At 50.2% G+C, this 17,820-nt stretch overlaps 1 protein-coding gene across 2 annotated transcripts in view; it reads left to right on the top strand.

Annotated features, from left to right (window-relative positions):
- Positions 1-518: 518 nt before the first annotated feature.
- The window catches only part of LOC106747246 (netrin receptor UNC5C-like), a 42,671-nt gene continuing 25,369 nt past the window's right edge, over positions 519-17,820 (top strand). For both annotated transcript variants that reach the window (XM_014624601.1, XM_014624600.1), the window contains exons 1-2: positions 519-1,083; positions 15,984-16,209. In XM_014624601.1, coding sequence (XP_014480087.1) covers positions 16,128-16,209 — 82 coding nt within the window. In that variant the 5' untranslated portion in view covers positions 519-1,083; positions 15,984-16,127. The remainder of the gene's footprint in view (positions 1,084-15,983; positions 16,210-17,820) is intronic.

Genomic DNA, 17,820 nt, shown 5'->3' with positions numbered 1-17,820 from the left:
TCGTCGAACGCGAATAATCCGCCTCGGCTCTTTCGGCGCGAAATTCCATCGTCCACCGATATTAATCATTCGCCAGCTCATCTTACATTCCTAACGGCCGCGCGACCATCGAACGCTCCGCGAATTCACTCTCGCCGCGGCTCCCTCGAGTAATCGGGGAAACAAGCGGCTTGGACAAATATTCCGCCGCGAGGGGCGGTACAATGTACACGACAGCCGGGCTGCGGATGAATATTTAACAAAGTCTGCGGCCATCTCTCTGTACACGGACGCCGCTGCGGCGTCGGCAACAACTCTCCTCCGTTTGGCGCGGCAGCTCGAACAGCACTCCGCAGCATCCGCGTGTGCAGCAACGACTGCGGAACGGCAATCGTGCTCCCACCAGCGTGCGCTCCGCTCTTAGCTGCCTTCCTCTCTTTCTCTCCCTCTCTCTCCGCCCCCACCGGCGTACACCACCATAGTAGCGACCCGCCGTCGTCCTCCACCACCTCGCCGGCAACATCCACCACCACCAGCCATAGTCGCCCAGCACCGGCGCCCAAGAGGCGAAGGGCCCCCAGGTTTCTGCGCGCGAGTCAGTTGGCCGACACGAGCCGCGCGCGCTGGGGCTCCTGGTGTTCGTTCGCGCGCTCGCTCTCTCACTCTCCGGAGGACGAAAACGCGCGCATCACGTGAAACGTACGCACAGATAGCCGGCCGGGGCTGCTCCTCCGTTGCGACTTCTTCCGGAGCCTCGATTTGCACCCGCCAACAGTTTGCACACCACCTCCCCGTCGGGCGACGGAAGGGAATTCCGGTGTGCCGATTGGCGGCCGAGGGGATCTCTCGCCTTTGTGATTCCTATGGGATATACTTTTCTCCCTTTTATTCCGGGTGGGAAGAAGTAATCTCAGGTGGACGTCTCTCTCTCCCTCGCGTCGACACGCGACCACCGATGGTCGAGCCGCTCGGGAGCTGAGAATGACGTTACGACGCGCGGTGTAACGAACTTGCGACGATGATAGCGCCCAGTGTCAGTGCAGTGGGGTTAAAGTGCCAGCCGGTTTATGGATAACCACGCACCGTCGCTGATCGGCCCCACGAGTAAGTGATATATCCGGTACCAGCTTTTGCGTAACGCGGCGCCAATTTTTGTCGCGCACGCCGCGTTCGTCGAACTCAGGAAATGTCCCGTGTGCAAAGTAGCAGCACCTCTTACCTGAGAGACGCGCGCGCGCGCAGGTACGAGTATATCCGCCTGAATGTAATAGATCGTGAAACGTTACTTGCGTCGCACGCCGATAAGTAATGTCGCGTTTTCAAAACGACCGCGACACGCTGATCCAGTAGTAGCGCGCGCGCGATCGTCGCGGGCCTCCACGTCGACTCGCCGACAGTCGACGGAGAGAGTCGACGACGACAACGAAAATCTAAAGCGCACGACGTTATCGTGATAATCCCCGTCGCGTGAACATTTCTCTCTCTCTCTCGGGCGATCAAGATGGCTCGGAAGTCGTTCTCGTGACACGCTTACTACGATTAATCGGCGCGATTTATTACGCACTTTCTCGAGCGGCTACGCGCGCGTATTCATTCCGGTGGTTGCACATTTTCAAAAGCCGTTCTCGCTCATAGGGCGTCGGGACGTTAACGTTTAACCCCTGCGCTCCCGCTGGGTTGGCATCTCTTTTTCTCTCTCTCTCTTTCTCCGCACGGTCTCCGAAAGTCCCCGGGAGCTTATTAAAAACTCGCGCGGTCGTCGTAAAGTCCTCTCCTCCCCCCGCCCGTCGGCTCTGAAATACCGGTCGTTTACGATGCGCGCGATCGGCCCTGATGATCGCCGATCGCTTTCCGATATCAACTACCGGATTTGCGCGGAACGACTATAATCTTCAAACCACGTGCACCTTCAAACCGCCGTCACGTCTCGCCCGTTCTGGCAGACCTGAGAGGGAGGAAGATAGAGAGAGCGCACGCTTTACGAGTTTACGTGTGAAATGAATGAAGTCGTTGGAAAAATCACATGAGAGAGAGAGAGAGAGAGAAAGAACGATGTTAACCCTCGAGACAGAAGCTATTACTTGTTGCTTCCCGTCGGGGGCTATGTTTATATTTCTTCTTTGTACCGACGGCGTGATGCATCGTACGCGAAGCAAAAACGAGACGTGCGAGGATACCAGAAAGGCTCTTCGACAGAAGCCTCTTGGAGGATCGATTTCAGCCCCCTCCCCTCTCTCGGCATGCGGATAAAGTAATGTGCGTTACACGAAATGTACGGGTCGTACGGAAATAAAGTACGGAAATACGACCGGGCGTGTCGATAAACGGCTCCCGGGCGACTGCTGAGGTCGAAGATCGCGCTCACGCGTAATCGTAAAGTATATCCCACCGTATATGCGGCGTCGAATAAAGATTTACAAGTGCTCCGGGGGTGGAGAGAGCACTCGCTAGGATTACGTATACATAGCGGGAACGCGACTTAACAGCAGCTGTAAGTTGCCGGCGATTTACGCTATATATATATATATGTATGTGTGTATGTGTAAAACATGTATATGTGTACAGCCTACATCTTTTAGCCGTTCTTTAAAATTGCAGTCGCGAACCGTCCCGCCGAATGCGAACGCGCGAGAGATGCACATCGGGGGTGGTTTCTCGAAGACCCGACAAAATTACGCGACGAGCGTAACTACATGCAAAAAGGCAATTTGGCGCTATCAAGCGAATCTCACTGGCTGATTCCAGCTTGGCTGACAGGCTAAACGTTTCGCTATCATTGCGCTGAGAGCAATCGGCTATTACGAATAAAATGCGGCTCATTGCGAGAGGTAGAAATGTATCGGCTGAAACTCGAAGCGTATTTTAGCAAGATGAACGGGTGGCGGCCGTTCTTTCGTATAAATTTCTTCACGTAAAGTTTCTCTCAAAAAACGGAGTGACGGTCGATTCACTCGAGTCCTTTTTCATCGGTATAGAATGAATTTTCCATTCTGAATATATTTCCACGCTAAATTGAAAAGTGAATCCGATGTATTCCGCCGTCACTGGAACAATTTCGTTCTAATTGGAACGTTCACTCGACGGAAATCCACTTGCTGTGGCTGAAAAATTCACGGTAAATCTAAATGAAATATTCTTTATAATTCTTTATATTCTTTATAAACTCTTCTTAATTTCACCCTTGCGATCCTTACGTTTTTAATACCGCTTCGAATAAATGTTCACGCTTCTGGAGCGGGATTCATTCACAATCCAACAACTTAGATTTACACTCGGAAAAATAACTTAGCTTAAAATAGTAGTTAAATCTCATTAGCTAGTTTGAACTTGCTGAAAGATGCTGAAAGTTTGACTGAAATAAAATGCACTCTTGCTGTGAGATACAGCTTCATTACAATTGAAATTATTAACATGATTAGCTACGATTGGTTAGTTCTCTCTCTCTAATTATATCGAATATAGACAAAACGAAACACTTTTATATCAACGAAGTGTTGTAGTACCTAAGGGTGATTGACTCACGATCCTAATTATCACATTATCGTATACGTGTACTAAAACGTCATTTATTCTGTTGGCAGCGAATATATATCTCGCCGCGGCACCGATGTTCAAACTATCTAGCGAATGACTCTAGTTTCGATAACAGCGGGGCATTGAAGTGTCCCCGTTTCAAAGAAACATCTCAGCCGCCACATCTCAATTCCTTCCCATTGATCTTTTTTCTGCGTGCGCACACACACACTCGCGTGGATTCGCGATAAAACGCGCTGTTACACACGATCGACCGTTCTGATGGATGATTTTCGCCGTCAATTTAATCGCGACCTCCGTCGATACCCCGGCGGGATTCGATCGCGTCATCGTCGCTGAAAGACTTTATCCCCCGAGAAATCGGTAACGGGTTACGCTTCCGACTATTTGCGGCGTTTACTGGCTACGAATCGTTAGTCGTGACACTCGCGACCCCACGATAGTCCCCGTGAAAGAAATCGCGTCTTCGCGCTGCCGGGAAACGTCCGCTCCGACGCACACCCCGCGCCCCGCTCGTCGTCCCCCATTGTAATCGTCGTTAATTAATAATACCGCGCTATCTCTTTAAACGACGACGGTAGAATGTATTAATCATGACAGCGGCACCGGATTAATAATTGTTACTTCGTTTCGCGAACACGTCACATCCGCTGAAATATTTTCGCCAGATAAAACGTTAATTAATTATATAAACGCGCGCGCGAGTAGTCTGTGTGCGCTCGCGAATTCCGCGATAATGCGCATAGGCGCGCGCGCGCACACACGTGGAAAATTCCGCGCGGTTTCCACACTGTCGTAAAAATTCGCGCGCGAAACTCGAGGACCGGCCGATAAGCGAGCGCGATCTGGAGCAATCGACATCGTGTGATCCCATCGTTATAAATAACCGAAAGAGGCGATACGAGCGAACGAGCGGGAGAGAAAAGGAGGGAGAAATGTTTGAAAACGATTACGGTGAACAGATCCAGCCGCTGACTAAACATTTCGACGGCCGGGCGTCAGTGGTACTACGGCGATTGAAAAGGAGGGACCTTATTTGACTTGGTCGTAGACGTTATTAACGACTAACCAACAGTTACGCGCGCGCGCGTACTCTCTCTCTCTCTCCCTCTGTGTGTCTCTCTTTCTATAAGTCGCTTAATGATCGTTGCAGCGGAGCGACGCAAGTCCGAGGAAAAGGGCTCTCGAAAATAATGAAGCGAAGCAAGGCGGAGCGCGTTATGCCAATGGATCCCTTTATTTCTGCTTTCACTGCGCGCCGTTCGCTCCGTTTCTGTAAATACATCGAGCGTGACACGCCGCGCGTTTCTTTGAATATTCCCGTCACCGACAGCTCGCGCCCGACTACTCTAGCGTCGTCCTCCTCCGTCTCGTCGGTTCTGTGCCGGCGCTTGCTCTTCCCGCGCCTTCGACTTCCGCTTCTTCTGCTTGAGACAACGCGAAAATAATTATGTACACCGGGACGATCTGTGTTTCCTTCCAGACGGTGCGAACGCTTCTTCGCGCATCGACCGAAGAAGGCGTCGAACTCGTCGCGAGACGAAGGAAAGAAAATACTTCTTCTCTGAGACAAGAAATGTTTCTTCCTCGCTCGCGAGAGAAAAATTTCCTCTAGATTCGCGAATAAATAGCGCCAAATAGCGCGAAAATGTTTTATAGACGGGGCGTTCCGAGTCGTATATCAATCGTCGTTATTTGAAATCTGTATCGGGTGAGATACGAAGGTGTGAGTTTAAAGTTAGACCCAACTCCTTCGGTAGAATTACACATGACACATGTGATCTTGCGTTGATATAATCGCGAAAATATCTGTTTCTAAAGTCAAATTTCGCTATTTCATTTCAGTCAAATTTCAGGTAATGATCATTAATATAGGCCTGAATACTTGAAGGGAATCTCACTTGAAACGTATTCGTACAACGTATAAGCGTATACAAGAATTCATTCGAAACGTTAATAAGAATGCTGACAGCCGAGGTCGCAATTAAAGATTCGAGAAAAAGACGTTAGGAAGTGTCAGAATCGTCAAAGTAGGTTTTCACTAGTTTATGGGCCATCTGAATGGATGCAAAACCATCCCTAAGAGCATCAAAGCAGCATCGAGGCATTTCGATTCGCTAACTCGGAGATTAATTGAATGACGCCGATATCTCCGGCAACGTAGTCCGAACGTATCGACCGTTTGCGTTTTAGACGGCAATTTATGCCAATTTATAAAGTCTATATCACCCTTTCGTCCTCGCTTCGTTCCTCCTCCTTCCCCGAGCGTGCAATTTCTGCTTCATTGCCGTGAGCGCGCGCGCGCGCGCTTCGTAATGCGTTCGTTGAAAATCCCTCCTCCCCCCCCGCTCTCTTCCCATGAATAAAAATATCACGCCGGGATACCGGGGGGAGGGGGTGAAACTATTACGCGAAACCTACACTCTCGAATCTCTCCACGGGATCCGTGTAGGCCCGATCGCGCCGAGTTAATACGCCATTCACACGCGATATTATTCGCGGAAGGGTACACATTCGTGTGCGCGCACATTGCTCACGTTTCGTGCTCGGGCCGACGATTTTACGGACGTCTATCATTTCACGTCGCCGCCGCCACTTCCACCGTCGCCGGCCGACATCTTCCCCGAGTGTGTTTCCATCCCCGGCTGCGCCGCCTTCCGTTCGTCAAGTACGATCGGTGCTGAAGGGAACGTCGCCGAGGAAGTCCGACGGGTACGTGCAGCGAGTGCGTGAGACGGACACCCGGCTCTTTCCGTGGCATTAAAAACTCGGTATGGTATCGGCTTATCTCGCCGCGAGGATCGCCGCCACGCGGAGCGCCATGTATCGCGGTTTCGATCGACTCGCAGGAAACACATCACGTTGCGCTCGAGGACCGTCCTGAGAAGAGAGGCCCACCTGGCACGCGCAGGCCCCTCTATCCATCTGCGGCCGTTCGGGGCCCTCGTGAGAAACACGGAGCGCCTACCTGCTCCCCGATGCGCGGCACAAAGGCGCCGGCGCGCGAAAAACACGCGTCGACGAATTTCTGCGGTGGCGAAACGGCCGTGTCTTCGATCGCGCGCTCACCGATCGCTCCCGATCGATCGATCTTTAGAAGAGAGACGAGCGGGCCGGGGAACAGCGTCGATAGAAATCGAAGCGAGGCCGATTGAACAGCGGACGGGCAGATGTTAAGCGCTTCGGGATTGTTTGATTGGCCGATAACGCGCCAAGGGGAGAGGTGGTCCTTAAAGAGAGCTAATACGCGAACGTGAGCCGAGATGGAGATAATGAAGTGGAGAGCGATAGCTGTTGATATCGTGCGTCCGCCGGGCGATAATAACGGTTACGGTAAACCGTCGAAATAAGAATACCTGCGAACGTCGCGGCTATACCACGCGCGTAAAATCTCGACACCCTCCCCGAACGATCTCTGGACGCGAGCGTGAAATTTCCAACGGTTACCTTAGCGCCGAGCAGGAGGAGGTTTCCTCCGAGTCGAGATTTTTACTTTTGCGCTCTCTTTAAGTAAGCCGATCTATGAATTTCTTTTCTTAGGAACCTTTTCACATTTTCACGGCATATTAATCGAAGACATCATCATGGTCGAAACAGGATCGTAGTACCATTAGAATCGATATTATTTTGCCATCTCAGCTCTCATTATTTAACAGAGGATTTAACATAGGGCCAAAATTCTGATTCGCGTTACACGAGGTGGAAGCATCACGACGCAAGAGAGATCGTAACGGCTTCTTCGCGCGGCGTTTCCTTCTCTTGAAACCTCCGCCGCGTACGGTACTCCTTATCGGCGCGGATAAAGTCGAGAAACTTGACTGGCCGCGGGTCGCAATCGTCCCCTGTCTCGAAGACGACGCCAGCGAGGACGACGTAATACCCGAAGGCGGCTGAAAATCTCGCCGCCGAGAGAGTTTCTCATTTGCGTCCGGCGACGCGCGGCCCGGCTTTCATGCGTGTTGCATCTTCCGTCGTCGTATCCCCGCGGAGACGCCGCCCGGGGCGGTCTCGTACTCGCATTGTACTTTATATTCATGCAAAAACGTCAAATAACTTCCACAGCGGCGGGCGTTCGTTCGGCTCGCCGACCAAAAGCGACCAACGCTGGAACGTTTGATCCTCCAGGTCCGGGGAAAAGTCGCGCCGGGTGTAGCAGCAGCGTGATCGTCGTCGTCGTCATCGCGGTGGTATATATATTTTCAGCGTTCCACCCTTGGCGTTCTTTGGCGTTTGCGAGACGCAGCAAAAGCCGTTACGGCCCGCGCGCGGGCGATGAAACGATCAAAGAGCAAAGGGAAGGCGTATTTCAGTTCGAGCGCTAGTCGAGCGACTAGCCGGCGACGCGGAGTTGCGGACGCGCACCAATGTGAACCTGGTGTCCGACATAATAAACGAAAAATAGCTTTGAGCATGGTTTGTCAGCGTCTGTACTCGCGTTTGCGCCACCTCTCGTTTCGTTTGTCTTCCAAAGAACAAAAGATATCAAATAGAAATTATTATTGACGTTAGTAGCGAATATATCATTAAATATATAAATATATACCATGTTACGTATTCTTTCAATATTGGTTTCAATAATATCGCTATTGAATGAAGAAGATTTACTCCAATTACGCGTGCTGTTGAAAATTCGATTGCATCCGTATCTCCTTCGAATCGCTCGCACCTCGGAGAGTCCCAAACCGCAGGCATTTTCCGGACCTGTCAAAAGGGCGACTGTCATTTTTGGAGATGCCTCAAAATTGTCGAAGGAGATACATCGTTTGTACACTCGTTCGTAACTCCTTTCACAATGCTCGGTACGTAGATAGAAATGTTCGTTCTCGGCCGCACACGGGTCGATCTGCTGAACAAGCAAACTTATCTACCTGTAGAAGAAGATAGAGCACCGAGACGAAGTGAACACGGGCATGGTCGGCGGTTCGGTGAATGTTTTATGCTTGTGGGCCGCGGCCAATCGCGCATTCGCATCCCGGTCTATTCGCATCTCCGCGCCACGTATTTCCGTGCGATTCGTATCGGTTTCAAAGGCAAAAACGGTGTCTGGTCTTATCTCGCACGTCACTGACGAATTGGTAACTTTGCCCTCGCCCGTCGCGGCCGATTAGCCGAGAATCGGTTAAGAGCGACGGAGTTAACTCGCTTAGCGAGCCTATGAAAGCCGTCTGTCAAACTGGCCGTGTTACGGTTGGCTCGTACACATCCTCGCTCTTCAAGGGAACTATTAAGAGTTTAGGTGGTTTGCGCGGGGAAGAGCGCGGATTAATACGTGTAACGCAGCGGCGGGTAAGACGACGTCATTAAGGAGATTGCCCGATCGAGCGAACGGAACGACTTAATAAAAGCAAACGATCCAGACGAAGGATAAGAGAATACAAGAGGCTAAAAAAATAATCAACGACCGAACAGACGGTATTTCAAGCTTATTTCTCGGCATTCGGAGAGGAACATCATTTGTGCTCAGCCGTGTCACTTTTCGAATCGTTTCAAAGGGTTTCCAAAATCCGTCAAAGAGGAAATTTGATCATTTTTTTCCAGATATCGCGAAAATGACCAACGTCCAAAATCGGCTGTACTCATTTTTGTATCTCGAAAGTAATGCTGCACTGTCGTAATCCGTCAGAGTTTGTTGTTTTTTTTTTAAATATTGCAAAATAATAACTCCAAAGAGGAGGTACAAACGATTTTTGAAGAGAAATAATTTCTCTGGATAAACTCCAGCTCTGTAGATTTAATAAAATATTTCTTATATTAATTTCCAAAAATCAGCTTGAAAAAACGGGTGTTACTAAAATACCCCCTTAAGGTATATTACTGCGTTCAAGTATTTACACTATAAGCTATTAAAATATATAATATTTAATACTACTATCTTGTTTATATATCGCGGGTTAAGATAATTCCGCGGGTTAGTGCACAAACGAACGGTAAATAAACCATGTTGAGAACTTTCTCTCTTCCGCAAGCATTTCGGCCGTCAACGTTCGCATCGTGGCGATTTTTCGAAATGCTCCTGAAAAGAGCGCCGAGGACGGACCGAGGAAAAACTACCCTCAGCCGTGCCTGCTGATCCTTTGATCCGCGCTGGAAGTTGTAAAGATCCTTTGTGCCGGCCGGATGCCCGGAGTCGCGACATCGTTGCTCGTCCTCGCGATTCTCTCCGCGCTTCTCTTCCTTCCACCCTTTCTCCCACACGCGCGCGCGCGTGAAGTAGTCGTAAAGAGAGAGAGAGAGAGAGAGTCTGTGGATACCGGCGACGCTCGATTTTACGGGTTGTACTCTTTTAAACCTCACTCTCTCCCGCGAGAGGCCCTTTGATCTCCCGAGTTATTACGCTTACTTTATGTTGGAAGCCGAAGCACGCGCGCCGCCGCGAGTTTCGCTCCTCCCGCTCGGGGGTGAAACGCGAGCCGGCGCGGCATAGAGAAGTAGGTGTATCCTTGATGCTCACGAACGGATAATTTATGTTGTGTACCCGTGATCCTGAGTAAAAGGTCTCAGCGCGCATTACGATTGAAATACAGCACCAGCCGGCCGGCCGGACAACCAACGAAGAAACAAAAAGAGTGAAATAGGTTCCTTACGTGATCCGATAGCGTATCGTGAGCGCGCTCGAAAAGAAAACGAGAGAGAGGGGAGGTCAGTGAGCGCGACTCCGCGGAATACTAAAATCGCGAAAAGCCGCCCGTCCCGTTAGAGTCTCCATTAATAACCACTCGAGAAATCGATAACTACATCAACGGGAGCGCGCGTCTTCGAACGCACACACACCGGTCTCTCCCCGCAACAATGCCCGCTTTTGAAGCAGCCCTGAAACACGTTGCGCCTCTTTGAGGCGCATAAATCGAATCCCTCGGCCGCAGGTAGTCACGAATTTGTACGCGCTCCTCGGAGACTCCTCTCACGGCTTTCCCGTGGAGCGAGCGAGTGAGTCAGATTCGGGCATGTGCATTCTTTTTCTCTCGCTTCCTCGACGTCTCACCTTTCCTTTTTCCCGGACGAGGGAACGACGCGTGTATCTCCGCGGGAGGAACGAGTCGATAGGATCGATCAGATGGAAATGAAAAAAGAAAAAAGGAACGAAAGTGGAAAGAGAAAAAGAGGAGTCGAAGAACAAACCGCGATGACCTATCTGGGCTCAGATTGTGCGCGGGATAGGACACGCGTGACCGATCGAGTTCGTGTGAACCGGACTAGACGCATCTGCCGTCGGCTAAATAACGGCCGGCGAGGGGCGGTACGGGCGGCGGAGGACCGGTATCCGTGGAATCTCGAACGTCGTGCGCGAGGACGACGTACGTAAGTACGAGGTAGAGAGGGGGGAACAAGACGACGAGACGAAGTGAGACGAAGGAAAAGAAAGGCGATATCCTCTACGTGCGGTCTATAAAGACGCTGCGCGAACCCCCGTCGCAGCGCCGCGGGGGAGGTTGACATGTTTATTTCGCTCCGTAATCTTCTCGGATTACGTTACGGCGGAGCGTACGAGCGAGCGGGAGGGACGAAAAATGGAGAGAAACGAACCGAAGGAGGAATAGTCGGGAGTCCCGCCCGCGAGAATACCTGAGGCGAGACGCGTTTTCCGAGGGGATCCCTTGCGGTCGTCGGTAACATCCTTGAGGAATGTTTGCGCGGTTTCCGCGCGGATTAGTTTCGCCCGGTCGCGACGTACGTACGTCGCGGTACATACGCATGCTTCGCACCAAGCGCCGGCTGAAGTACGACGCGCATCGATGCGTATCCCGCGGAATGCAGGCAGAATAAATGGAGAGACGGCGGCGGAAAAGAAGTATCCCCGGGACCGAGAGAGCGCGAAGAAAAGCGGGATCGAGATCCTCCGCGAGAAATATGCGCTCCGAAAGGCAGGAGAAAGACGACGAAGCGGGCGAAATATGATAAATCGCGCTCATTTTCCTAAGTTGATAACAAATAATGAGTCACAACCCATTGGTGGTTTTATCTTACCAATAATATGTAATTTGTTGTAGTTTGACTTCAATCTGTCAACGACAGCGGATAACATGATAAGAAACGTATTTTCGATATGTAGTTTTGTGATATTTCCTTAGAAAGAATGGCATAGTTAAAGTAAATATTTGTACTTTCTTCATGAAACTATCGTTTCATATATACACGTCTATAATAACGTATTATTATCTTTGATTTCTCACATTGTAATTTTTTCTCCAATTCGATGAATAAGTGTATGTATGAAAATGAGGAAAAATCGATAAAGTTTCAGGTCGCCTCCTCCTTTTCCTTCTCCCTCCCCCTTTTCCCCTACCCGATCATCGAGGAATTGAGACGTTCGAATTTATGTGCGGCTCCTTAATCCGACGGGATTATCCCCGTTCATCGCCTGGCGAGTAAGCGGACTACCAAATGAGCGCGCGGTCTTCTGATTGAAATTTACAACCGTATCCACGCGGGGAGACTTCTTATTCTCTTCCTGAACGTTGCGCGCGCGTCAGTCAGCCGGTCGAGCGCACCTCAAAGGCGCGACTGTGCGCGTACCATTCTTGACCCTCTTCGAATTGAGGAAGACGGCTCGGCCGAGAACCGGTAGCTGAATTCTTCGGAGGGTCCAGTCTCGCTAGCCGCTCTACCTGTTGTCATGCGATACTCGAGATGCATCGCGAGGACTCTCGAGCCGCTCTCTCGCTCTTTCTCTCCCTCTCGTCTCGCGCTCCTCCTTTAGAAAGAGTATCAGGCTTCGCTCGCTTTAACCGCGAAGAAAGCCGACTCGTCGAACGCGGAGACGCGGCTCGCCCGAGCGAAGAGGAAGGCGGCTTTGCTTGGCCGGACGGATTCGTGCCAACTGCAGTGTGAAATGCCATGTGGCCGTCGAGAGATGACGTCGAGCGCTCGCGGTCGAGTGTTTTAAAGCTCCTGAATGGATAATACAACGAGCTGGCGCTTATATAAATCGCGCTCCCGTCCCGCAGAGGATTAGGCCCGAGATGGGAAATCTGTGTAGGACCCGCGATACACGCTCGTGACGCACGCACCAGTCTTCCTCGGATTATTCCGCGTCATGGAGCTTCCGAGAGCACTTGCGACCCGGCCGGTCTCATCGATTTCTCGAAAGCGGAACGCTGAACGACTACGCGTCGAAACCCGTCCTATTAATCTTTATTAGATTACTAAATATTCGCTTATCGCTTGTATTCCATCTGCAGTCGAGTAAGTTACATAATTATCACGGCCTGTATAATACCTTCAACACTCTTCATTGATTATATTTCAAGTTCGAGGGTAGTGCAGGGTCAATGTAGAGATAGAATTGAAATTGGCGCCAACATTTATGGAGCCAAGCTTCTAGTGATTTCCAGTCATTGCCATCATGTCTGTATGACGCGGTACGATACGTCAAGCTGTCAAAATGACAGATTAGACGGATAATTAACAGCCATGATATATACGCATATCCCAGACAGGAAGCGAGCGACTAGAAATCGCTAATGAGTTTTGGCTTAGTAAATATTAATTGAGGCCTTATTGAAGCGTGACATGTCTCGAGGGAAGAATCGCCGTGGTCCCGCTTTCCTTCAGTTTTCTGGTTAGAAAATTGGTCGTTATATGCGAGAAAAATAATAACGCGTCGATCGGAGAATAAGGATAGACTGTAAAAAATGCCGAGATAGCCGAAATACCGGCGAGAATTCAGAATAATAACGCGCGCGTGATATATCGCAGTTTGATCGATTTAATTGTTTCAGAAAGTGACGCCTAGAGCGGCCGTAGAGCGCCGGCCGCTATCGCGAGTATTGTGTGTATAAATTTCCGGCGGTGCGATCATTATCGTGAACACGGAACTTACAGGCAGCTCGCCGTTTCTTTTTGCACAACACGCTAAATTTCAGCATTCCGGCCTATTCCACTGCGTTTGCACACGAGAAAGCCGCCGCGCGCAACAACGCTTACGGATGTAATCGAGCATCTAGCGAAAGACCTTGACGAACGACATTGATAAACGATCCCTTAGTCGCGTTTCAACTAACCGACTCGGCGGGATCGTATAACAAGTTCGTACTAACAAGCCTCGCATATATGCACGCTAGGAGCGCGATCATACACCTCCGCGAATTTTGTTGCATGATATGCAATACATCGCGTGAATTTTAAGCATCTCGCTGGGAGTTCGAGGTATCGATCGACGGAGCGAGAGCAACTCTCCCGTACACACTCGCGCGGGTGTAATGCCCTGCGGACACGGTGACGTTATTTAATTGGAAACGTAGACTTGCGCGCGTGCGATAAAATGTAACGTCGAAAAAGGGAACTTCGTCGTGGCGTGATCGGCGGACAGAGAAACGTGACACCGATGTGAACTCGGCGACTGGCATGAACAAAAGGAAACTTCCGAACATCCGTTTCGTTCGTAACGCTCGTATTTTATGTACCTGTTTGTACCACCTTTCGTTTCCGTCAAAGCGGTAACTGTCATTTTCTGAAGTATTTCGGAACGACGGAGAGAATCAACTCTCGGTGGGAGAAAAGTGAGAAAGAGAACGAGAAATATTTATTCGGTGGGAACTAATAACACGTTTACTTACAGCAATACATATACTTTTACACCGAGGAGAAAATTGTTCATATTAGAGAATCTACGTTTTATTAAATCTGTAGTTTGCGTGAAAACCGTGTTGTTTATTCGGTATATTTAAATAAAAGAGAATTTAGATTTTTAATAAATATGTTATTATCACTCATTGGAAAAATAATTGTTATTTTTTTTATATTTCCTCTCTCAGTGTGCACAAGCGAGCACAAACGAGGTTCTCTTGAACAGCATGGAAGAATCTGTCGAAATATTTCCTGCCCAATTGTTGATTATTTTTTTAAACCCGTCATATTTTTCTATCTTTTTATTATATCACTGCCTTTATTCAACCGTGTATTTTTTCAAACGAGCCAAGCGTGAATACGTTGGGCGAATCGGCAAAACGGTGCCCGTAACTCCGGCAAGCGAGCAAAACTCCATTTTTCTCGATCGATTCTCAGTTAATCGTGCGAAACGAAGGCGGAGAGCTGCCAATGCAATTCATCAGTAGCCAGATAATACTTGACCAATTTGCCAATGAAATCGACACGAACGGTGCGGAAAGGCGCGCCCAACGCACAAAGACCGTCGACCACTCTCTCGTGATCACCCTTTTACGATATTCTCTTTTCTTCCGGAGATAAATGAGTTCCTCTTGGCGTGTTCAGGAAACCGGCCCGTACGACCACCAACGTTTCTGCCCATGCATCAGTCAATATAAACTTGTGTCCGAATTGAACAAGAAGTATGTTTGTTTAAAGGAAAGCACCATTTTTCGTCTCTCACCTCGGAGTGCATCTCAACGCACTTGGAAGATGAATCGCGAGCCGCGTGACGAGGTCGGTTTCGACTCGGCTTTAAGCGCCTCGAGTTCCCTAACTGTTCGATGATCCCGCGTATTTCCAGTAGACGAATCGCGCTTAATAATTAATTCTGACGGTTATCGACCGGAATCCATCTCCCCCCCTCCTCCCCCCGAGGCGAAGAACAGCAGTTTCGCGTTCGAGGGAGCTATCGAGCCACCGGGGAAAATTACGCCCTCTCCCTTCGGCTTTCCTCCGGTTCCTTTCACGGTAGCGCAACTGGGAATGAAGGCGCCGCGAGGAAATTTCGCGTGCGGGAAAGTGTCTGCCGTGCACGTTGGGATATTTAAATGGCAAGGGCTGCCAGCCACGTCTCCCATAAGTGGCACTCTCGACTTTCCTAACCGTCTTTTACGCTTTCCGGTAGAAACAACGCCGCGCGGCGACCCGACGTTAAACCCGTTTCACCTCGATACTTCCTTCGCCCGGTTGCGTGCGAGAGGGAATTTCCATTTTGTGTAAACAGCGGCCTCCTCCATACGCCACGAGTGGCGGCCGCCGAAGTAGGTTGCTTATCGTGTTTCTTGAAATCGGCAAAAGTGGCGTATATTCCACTCCTTTCGTTCTTTATACACACACAAATTGGCCAAGATTTACGATTATATGCGCGCGATTACGCTTCGCGGAAAATTGTTGTCTCGGGATAACCGTGATGAAACGTGGGAAGTGAATTAAAACGCCTCCCCATCGTGAATGTTCATGAGGAGCTTCACCGACTATTCACCCGACAGTTCTCCGAATCTTCCCGTTTCCTACCCGTCGATCGCCAAACGTTGCCTCACATATAGTTGCAATATTTAATTTGACATTTCAACAATCAATGTGAATAACGGATCATTTTGTAAGACAATATTCATCGAAACAGTATCCCCTGCGCGGAGAAAAAGTTTGCTCGAATTAACTTGACGATATGTGAAGCGCGTTTTGACGGAGGAGAGGCAAAGATTACATCAGAGATGTCGATTCACGTCTCAGCCCCGCGGACGTATTAATCGAGCGGGGCGAAATTACACGCGATGATGTTCCATCAATCGAAACGTCTTTTCTTTTCTCTTGTGTCGCAGGTGCGAGCTGGTATCGAGTCGACGAGCAGCCTGCAGTGCTGCGCCGAGCGACGCTGCGCTCCGATATTTAAAACGCGACCCCGATCGCCGCTTCGCGGCGCGTACGAGAGATGAACGAATGACCGGCACGGTGATCCATACGCGATGAGGCCGAAATCGTGCTCGCTGTTTCTGCTGTTCTGCGTCCTCCTGCCCGGACTGGTCCGTCCCTTCACGTCCGGCGAGGGTGAGTAGAACGCGATCTCCGGACACGTTCGCGCGCCATAAAGCTCGCACGCGGCCGCCGTCGAAGGAGAGAAGGATCTCGCGGGAGATCGTTAAGGCCGCCATTGAACTCGTGCCGAGCCTATAATGACCTCTCAACTGGCGCTCATCTCCGCGGATTCGAGGAGCTGCCTTGGAGGACTCGCGCGCGCCGTTCGAGTGCCACTTTACGCGAGTTCCGTCGGAGGAACGCCGGTCCGTTTGCGCGCGCGAGAGAGATTACTGTTAGTTAAGTTACCTCGTGTCGTTACGTCGTTGATGGAACGAGCGCGTTATTAGTTTGCCCGGGGTGCGCTCTCGACGAGTCTCTTCCTCGCCGCGCGTATTACGCGTTTCGCAAAACCGCGAGCGACGAGTTTTCTTAAGGCGGTTGATTGCTAGAAAGCTAAACGGTTATTAGTACAACGTGAAGTAGTGCGACAAATCTGTGCTAAATGTTTATAAACGTGATTTATGATGTACGATTTGGCGGTTATTTATTTTACCGTTTGGCTACTGGAGCGGCTGGGAAAGTTTTCGGAATACCTGACAAAATGTGCTCGGCCTATCACAAGTATCATTTTACGGACTTTTCATTTCAACGTGTTTTCATCCGAAAATAGTAGCGGCAATGTAAAGATAAGATTAATATCATTGAAACTATAATGACACTTACTGGAAAAATACTCCTGGCGATAATTCTTACCGGGAAAGTTCTTGTTGCCTTCACATGTGCGGATCGTTAGTTAGAAATATCGAATATTTTTTTCTCACGCTACCGCGGTTAAATAGCGTGTTTATTTACGAGGGGCGATAAGCCACTGAAAAATATCCGCCGGCGCTTCTCAGGGTCGCGTTACTCGCAGAACGAGTGTCCATGTGACTCGGGGGTTTCGCTAATGACCGCGCGAACTCGGAGTGAGAGGGAAGGTCGAGTTGGAAATACATATAGACGCGGGCGTAGGAATAATATCCGTCGTGAGAAAGAGGGCGAGAGAGGGAAAGAAAGAGAGGCTGCTAATTATACGGCGAGGCAGCCTGACTGATTAGTCGTCGGCGTAAGCGAGCGGTTACATTACACCGGCCCGTTTTCGATGATGGATTACACTCCCCCGGAGCTACTTTCGAGAGACCTCCTGGACTACGACGACCGCCAACCCCGCTGTTTCTTTTCTATCTTCCGGAGGGACACATCTCGCGGCTAACTAATTAGCGTTCCCGACACGTCGCCTCGCGTTAACGACGGATCCCGTCGTGACGGCCGCAACGACGATGCATCCGGCTCGTAAAAAGAACGGCGCGACGATCAATCTCCGTTGACTCCGGACGCGAAAGTATCGCGCGGCCGATTACCGTCCCGAAGAACAAACACGGCCGGCCGATCCATCCTCTTCGCGCTCTTTCTCCGGACGTCTTCTTCTATTCGTCCACCTCGTTTTCCTGCTCGCGCGCATTGCTCGCATTCCGTTCCGAGCGTGCAACCGCTCATCTTCTTCTCCCCGGTAAAGACGTGTTCGTTAACGCTCGCGTAATTGTTTCTCCGGTAAACGAACAGTCGCGAAGGAAAATCAAGTGGTAGGGGAAAAAGGAGCAA

This window comes from Dinoponera quadriceps, unplaced genomic scaffold (assembly GCF_001313825.1).
Source record: "Dinoponera quadriceps isolate SergipeBrazil2010 unplaced genomic scaffold, ASM131382v1 scaffold2276, whole genome shotgun sequence".
Taxonomy (NCBI): Eukaryota; Metazoa; Arthropoda; class Insecta; order Hymenoptera; family Formicidae; genus Dinoponera; species Dinoponera quadriceps.
The sequence above is the reverse complement of the archived record's forward strand: the minus strand, read 5'-3'. Positions and strand labels throughout refer to the sequence as shown.